The sequence below is a fragment of the Alligator sinensis genome, unplaced genomic scaffold (genome assembly GCF_000455745.1).
Source record: "Alligator sinensis unplaced genomic scaffold, ASM45574v1 scaffold225_1, whole genome shotgun sequence".
Lineage (NCBI taxonomy): Eukaryota > Metazoa > Chordata > Crocodylia > Alligatoridae > Alligator > Alligator sinensis.
The window spans coordinates 797,900-805,090 of NW_005842180.1; the positions used below are offsets into that span (position 1 = coordinate 797,900).

The following is a 7,191-nucleotide window of genomic DNA, read 5'->3' on the forward strand; positions in this document are numbered from 1 at the left end:
AGAAAAATTTCGTAACGTGTTATTTCTCTTAGCACTACATCTGCAGTGATGGAATGCAAAGGGATCCAGGTGTCCCACATACTACAAAATTCTGCATGGGCCGAGACCTTACATACACTATATACGTAACCTTGGTATGAAGAGAAATTTTACCTTTAGGCATGGTCCATTAGCAAGGAATCATCAAAAAACTATCCTTGGCTTAGGCTGAGAATAGTCTCTCCATCCCTCTTGACTTGAGTTGAGAGCCAAAGTCCAAGATGAGGTGCTGATCTATGTCTATGTTATGTCCCATATCCTTAAGTGTTCACTACCCAAAATCAGCCTCAAAAAGAAACAGGTTTTTAATGGCACTAATTGTCTTTTATCTATATATAGCTATATATAGCTATATATCTATCTATATGTATAGATAGATATATAGCTATATATAGATATATATCTATCTATATGTATAGATAGATAAGACATTTAAAGTGAAGTTTCATTGGTATGAGGTCTTGAGTTCTCTTCCTCCAGCAGAGCTATTCTTTGTTTGAGCATCCTCACTTGCGTCTCATGCCTTTCAACCATGGCCATCATTTGTGACTCCAGTTTCTTCAGTTTGTTTTGATGCTTCTTCTTTGCTTTCTCATAGGCTGCCACCAGGTTACTATTGGAAACAAGCAGCAATATAAGAACATTCAATATAGCTGACTCAAGGCACATACTTAGAAACTGAGGCACCCAAAATCAACAACCACTTACAAAAATTTGACACACAGATTTCCCCACCTGAAATCAAACTTTTTTTTTCCCCCTTAAGGTTTACAAAATGACTCCCTTGCAAGCCAGGACCTTGTTTCCAAAGTCTCAGCCTTGAGTGAACTAGTGTTCTTCCCAGAAAATAAAAATGAGCAAATAAAAGCCTGAGACGCCCACAGTACAAGGAGCAGGAAACGGGACCTGAAAAATCCAAGACAGCGCAACTTGTCACTTTTGTTAGTGCCTACAGAAGCGATTCTTAGCCAGGTGCATCAGCACCATGGGGTACCTTGAGTCCTTTCAAGGGTGCCACAAGGTATCAAGGAGGGTGTTAGCACTGTTAGGTGTGTAGGCATGATTCACAAGATAAACCCAGAGATTTCAAATAGGAATCCAGAGTATTAAAAACATGCTGACCTGTTGTGGTCTTTCTGACTTCTTTTCAACAGAAGAATTTCTCTATTATTTTTCTGTAGTAAAAAACTGAATGAAAACCAAGAGTTGGCATTTTCTAAGGGGTGTCTTGAGTTGAACAAGGAGGTTCTTGGTTGAGAACCACGTGCCTACGTGCGTGCAATGTGTGCAATGCCAGTAAAGCCAACTCTCATGAAAAAAAAATCATGAGACTCCTGATTTCCAAGTCAAATTAAGTCTGACTCATGATCTCCTGATAGAGCAAATCTCAGGATTTTTTCTTCTGGCACACGGAGAGAGAGTGCTGAGCTGGTAAGTGTGTGGAGGGGAAGCGGCGGGTGGTGGGTGGGGAAAGATCGAGGCCCCCACTGTGAGGGAGGGAGTGGGGCAGGGGTGAATGGGGCCTTGGGGCCGGGGCAAGTCATGCAACACAGTCGTGGGCGTCTGACTGGCTCTGTGTGTGTGTGTGTGTGTCTGCCCTTCAGTCCCAAGCCACAGCCCCCCCAGCCCTGCTGCTGCCCCTCACTCCTGACCTAACACATCTTGTCAGGGTGTGCAGGGACCCCCCACCCTGGGCTCCAAACCTCCCCCCCCCAACACACACACAAACACTTCAAAAATAGCCTCTCAATTCAAAAATAGCATTCCAAATCTCTTGATTTTTAAGAGTTTGTCTTGATTTTTGACACAATGGGGTTGGGACCACATATAGGCTAGTATGCTAGGGCACAATGCAATTCCATGATACCATAGCTTGAGTTGTTAGTTTTGAGGGACCTCAATTGGCAGAGATGTTAATAGGAATGGGACTGCTCTCTCTCAAGGAACTAGACTCTGGAGGTGTGACTATACCACTTTTGTGGCATAGTCTATTAGTCACAGGACTGACACTCAGAAGCAGGCCCCAGCCAAACCACAAAAAAACAAAGCAATGCAGCTGGCTCAGAGCAGCCTTGCCTGGCCACCTCAGCATTTGTGCCCAGGTGGCTGTGTCCTGAGTAGGAATGAGTATGTGCTTCCTGACACCAGTCCCAGGCCTGGCGCACAGGTTGTGTGGGGAAGACATAGGTGTATGACCTGTTGTGTTTTGTTAATGGGGACAACATCAGGTAGGTCTACAACCAAAATCGAGATGCTGTACCTACAAGATTTGTGAAACATAATAAACCACGTTTTAATTAAATAACAGTCACACAAAGTTCAACAAAGGAAAGATTTTCCCAGCGTGTCCCGTAAGTGTTGGGAACTTCAGCTCAACTGTGTATTGTTAGTGCATACGAACCAGGAAGTTGCATTGACTAGCCTAGGAAGGAAGTTAAATAAAGCAAAGGGCATCATGGTGAAACGTATTTTAGTTTTTTCCATGTTCTATTTTAATTGGAAAGGAGGGTTGGAGCGGGCAGATGGTCTGACAGACAGGGTACCTGGCTGGGGTTTGGAACGTAGGTTCCAGTATGAATTTGGGTACATCACTGAATCTCTCTGTGCCACCTGTAAAAAGTTTGTGGGGTGCCCAGATATTACACTGATGTGGATCATGTAAGTACTCAAATTGACCTTGAGTGTGTGCCTGCTTAAAGTCCAACAACACACGTTAACATTTACTTGCCAAATGCACTATTGTCAAATCCCTATTGCCTCCCCTTCTATTCAATAGGAAAGCACCAGGTGGATACTGACTGAATATCTAGGCTAGCTTGTCACCACAATGGCCAAGCCCTTCTGTGACAGTTAGACTAGAGCACACAAATGACACACTACATGGTGAATATTTGACTCTGAGCATAAGAAAGACCAATGCCACTATTAACTCTCAGTCTATCAAAATCTACAGCTGATGCAGACCAGCTGGTGGGGTTGGAGGGAGATGGGATGGGACAGGACACTACCAAACATTTCACTGCCTGGGATTATGGAAGCAAATTTGATAGGAAGAGAATTTGAAAGGATCAGTGGAGATGAATGAGCCAGGCTCAAGGGAAGGGGAGATTGCAGCAAAGTGCTCTAAATCATAAGCATGGCTAAATGGAGCAATCATTTGTAATGCTTCCCTTTTAGGGGGTGGGGGGGAGAGAACAGCCCAGCAGCAATATAACTGATCCCATTTCATCCCGCTACAGAGTTCTCACTGTGCTGAGCAAGAGGGATTTACCCCCTGCCCTCAAGGATAACCTTGCAACCTTTCAGACTACTGGCGTGAAGCTGAGGATGTAAAGCCTGCTCATTAAGGCAGGAAAAGGATTAACAGTGCACTACGGGAGTGCAGCAGAAATCATACGTGCATCCGCTCGCTAGAAAATCCTTTACCTGTTTGCCCTTTTCAGGTCATTCACAAACTCTGCAGACTGCTGATGTCGGATTTCGCTGCTCTTTGTGAGCCTCTCTAAGGCACTCACTAACTCCTGCACTCTGGCTTTCAGTTTCTTCTCTCTGCATCAGGACACAAGGAAAGAAGAAAAATCAGTTAACTGCACAATAGCAATGCTTGGACTTGCCTGAGTTTGGATAGTAGTCAGCCACATGCCTTCTGGGTCAGGGTTATGGGAAGAAGGCATTTCCTTTATGCAACTCTGATAATGCAAGATTTATTTCTCAGTGAAATTGCTTCAAACTCGATTTAAAAATGCAAAGTAGCAACCTCACCAATTACTAATGGAGGACAAAAGGTCATGTGGGCAAACGTAGGGCAAAATTCTGTGACCACAGGGGTCTTCTTATTCACGACACCTCATTAAAAGATAATAAACAAGAGTAGGATGCGTAACAGTCACAGTTAAAGAGAGCGATCGGTGGAAGATATTGGTTCATGCCATGTTCTGTGCACTGTGTGTGTCATGGCAACTCAGCTAAAGAAACTGTAAAGAATTTAAGCTTCAAGGTACTATGTATATAGAAAAGGTATAATCATTGTGTATGCTGGATTACTAATCAAGGCAATTTGCTACTCAAGCACTTGTTTGTTTTGACTTAAACATTTTCTTCAGTAGAGGGGAAAAAAAGAAACTACAGGAAGACTCGGAGTATAAGACGAAGACTCAGTGTGTAAGAGGAAGACATCAAACAGTGAAGCTTCCCCAGCATCCCAGATCCCAGGAGGCACGGAAGCAAAACATCAATCCAATGCACCCAACAGCCTGAGCTTGCTGCCCTGGATTAGGAATGCATCAATTCATGGAGCAGAATGAAGCGGGATGGTCATGAGCAGAACCAAGTCACAGTGTAAAGACGTGACCCACAGCAGACATCGTTCTCCTGCAGCTCTGCACAACGCTGTGTTTACAAAAGACCCTTTGCAGTCGAGACTTATGAAATAGTTGAGAAATGGTTTATGAATCATATTTTAAAATATAGTTTTAAAGGTTTTAACACAGTTACCACAACAGGTTTACACCAGAATAAGATGGATCATTAATACTGATTAGGAATGATTAGGAGCCTTTTTTATTTGGCAGTGGGAAATACAAGGGATGAAGAAACAATAATATGAAATGGAGAGTGAGAGCAAGAGGCAGCAAGAGAAAGACTTCAGGGATTTCTTCAGCCAGGGATCTTCCAGGCCAAATTTTTGCCAGGAGTACTCTTAACCCTCCCTGAGTACCCTTCCCTTGCCCGACTTGCTGCTTTGCTTTCTGCTTCCTGAACTGTTAACTGAGGATTTTAAACAGGTTTTAAAAAAAAATTCCTAACGTTGGTAAAAAGGCAGCACAAAATACATGAGAGTGAGCATGTCCACAAAGTATACAGTTAAATGATCAGACACCATCTTTCCACAGGACCCCCTGCCTCCATCAAATGCACAAGGTCAAGCTGCTTTTTGGGTGAACCAGGGTTTTGCAACTGTGCCGTGCAGACCCCGCCCCGTCTGTGAGGCAGAGGATTTCAGAAGGGAAGGGGCAGTTCCTTGGTTAAGGCAGCTGGAGGCAGCCTGGGAGAACAGTGGTCTGTCCTTGACCCTGCCAAAGTTCCCGTGTGACACTTGGCAAGTCACTTAAAAACCAAACTTCTCAGAGGCAGTCAACTAACGGTATATTTCTCCTTTTCTGAGGGCCCAATCTGAGACCCTAGGGCCTGATCTGCAGAAATGTTGAGCACTCAGAGCTATAACTGAAGTCAGTGGGAGCTGCACTTTACACAGATGAACTGCTATATAAATAAGTGTTCTTAAAAATCAGTCCTTGGGGTCTCAATTTGAGCAACACAAATCAGTGGACCCTTTTGACCTTTATCTCCATACCTCAGGCTCCCACCTATAGAATGGGTATAGTAATATCATCTTAAAGGGTGTTCAGAAGATGAATTAATGTTTGTGAGGCATTTAGGGCTAAATCCAGGAAGGTTCTTAGGTGTCTAACTGCAATCTTAAACACCCACATCCAAAATCTGGATTCTCAAAACATTTCTTCAGCTGCCACTTACCCCTGCCCAATTTGCACTGGATGCACTGAAATTTCTTGCTGCTAGTCATGTGCACAACACCACATATCTTCAGCACTTAAACTGAAAACTGGGTGCTATACCTGGGGGGTAGGCGACAGACAGATGGACAGGAAAGTGGTGCAGTTACACCCCCACTTTGATCCCTGCTCCACCCAAATTTTAAAAGCAACTGCCTTGCAGTAGGCAGCATCAGTGAGGGAGTCAGCTGACATTGTGGCTCATTATCATCTACCTGATCCCTTCTAAACTCTCCATTCCACAGGTATTAACGACCCTCTCTCCTTTTTAATGGCCTTTAATGGTTCCAGTAATCAAGGCACAGCCTTTATGCTGCAAGTCTGCTGTCTGCTACCTGTTTCTGGTAATGTAGCTCCTATTTCACAGCTCTACAAAATGCTTTTAACACTAGGAGAAACATTAACTCAGGTGTGGAAATAATGTTCAGCGAACCACTGGATGCACTGTCAAGATGCTCAAGAAAGTTAGATTTTGTTTTATGACTCTTAAAAAGATGTCCATTTAATTCTAAGGGCTCCAGGAGTAATGAAACATCTTTTGATTATTTTTGCCTTGTTTGTTTTGTTTTTACACAGAATATATGAATAGCAAATTAATGCCCATTCCAATAAAGTTATATTTATTTTTGCTTGGATCTTAAACTGAACAATACAGCCCCATGCCCCTGGTCTATTAAAGTTTCTAATTTCTTTTTAACTAGAGAAAAAAAGTGTTGTGCTATATGTGATGATGCACCACGCTAGCTGCATCCCTCTGTTCAAAAAGCTAGATCTGCTTTTGCTAGACGGCTATACCCCAGCACCGTTTGTTAAGTAGACATTCTGCTTACCATGACTGTGAGGCTTAGTCCAGCAGAGGTTTTTAGTACATGTCGAGTAGACTGAGTCGCACACAAAACAGAGTGAGGAGGAGGAAGAGGGGATATCGCCCTTTTACCCATATGTCAGTGAGCACTACCCTGAAGGATGCAGAAAACCACTGCAGAAACACCTCTTTTTCTGTCTAACTGGACGGAGAGTGCATGAGAAAGTGAGAGAGAGGCCGAGGTTACTCTATAGCCCAGTGATTACAGTACTCGCCTGGGATGTGCAAGAACCATGTTTAAATCCAGGGCTTACGGCTCTCTCCTGAAAGGTGGGAGATCTGCGTTCAAATCCTGCTACAAACCAGAAAAAGAGGGATAACTGTGGGCCCCCTTATTCCTGATGATTGCTCTTATCACTGGGCTGTTGGGTAAAACGGGACGTGACCTGGCTTAACAGCTCTGCCGCAAAAGGCTTGTAGCTGTGAGTTCGGAGCAGCAGGAAATGCCTCCCTTCCACGCAGATGGAGTTCAGTTCCTATGTCCCTGAAAGGGGCAAGGCTCAAGTCCTGAACCCTGATGCTCCTGCTACTACTCTTATGCCAATGCATTGTTGAGGGGGGGCTGGGAAACGACCTCAGAGCTGTGGAGTCCACTGGGCAGATGCAGGTGACAGATGTTGCAGTACTGGACCTAAACCTCCCTTGTGAGCCGGCAGGGCCCTTGTGTTTATTGAGCATATATGCCCCAACTTTACTGACTACAGTCATTCCTGC

At 44.1% G+C, this 7,191-nt stretch overlaps 1 protein-coding gene across 2 annotated transcripts in view; it reads right to left on the reverse strand.

Annotated features, from left to right (window-relative positions):
* Window positions 1-15: 15 nt before the first annotated feature.
* MCC (MCC, WNT signaling pathway regulator) overlaps window positions 16-7,191 on the reverse strand; it is a 362,568-nt gene continuing 355,392 nt past the window's right edge. For both annotated transcript variants that reach the window (XM_014521105.2, XM_006026174.3), the window contains 2 exons: window positions 3,466-3,588; window positions 16-652 (listed from right to left, as the gene is read on the reverse strand). In XM_014521105.2, the coding sequence (XP_014376591.1) occupies window positions 472-652; window positions 3,466-3,588 (304 nt within the window). In that variant the 3' untranslated portion in view covers window positions 16-471. The remainder of the gene's footprint in view (window positions 653-3,465; window positions 3,589-7,191) is intronic.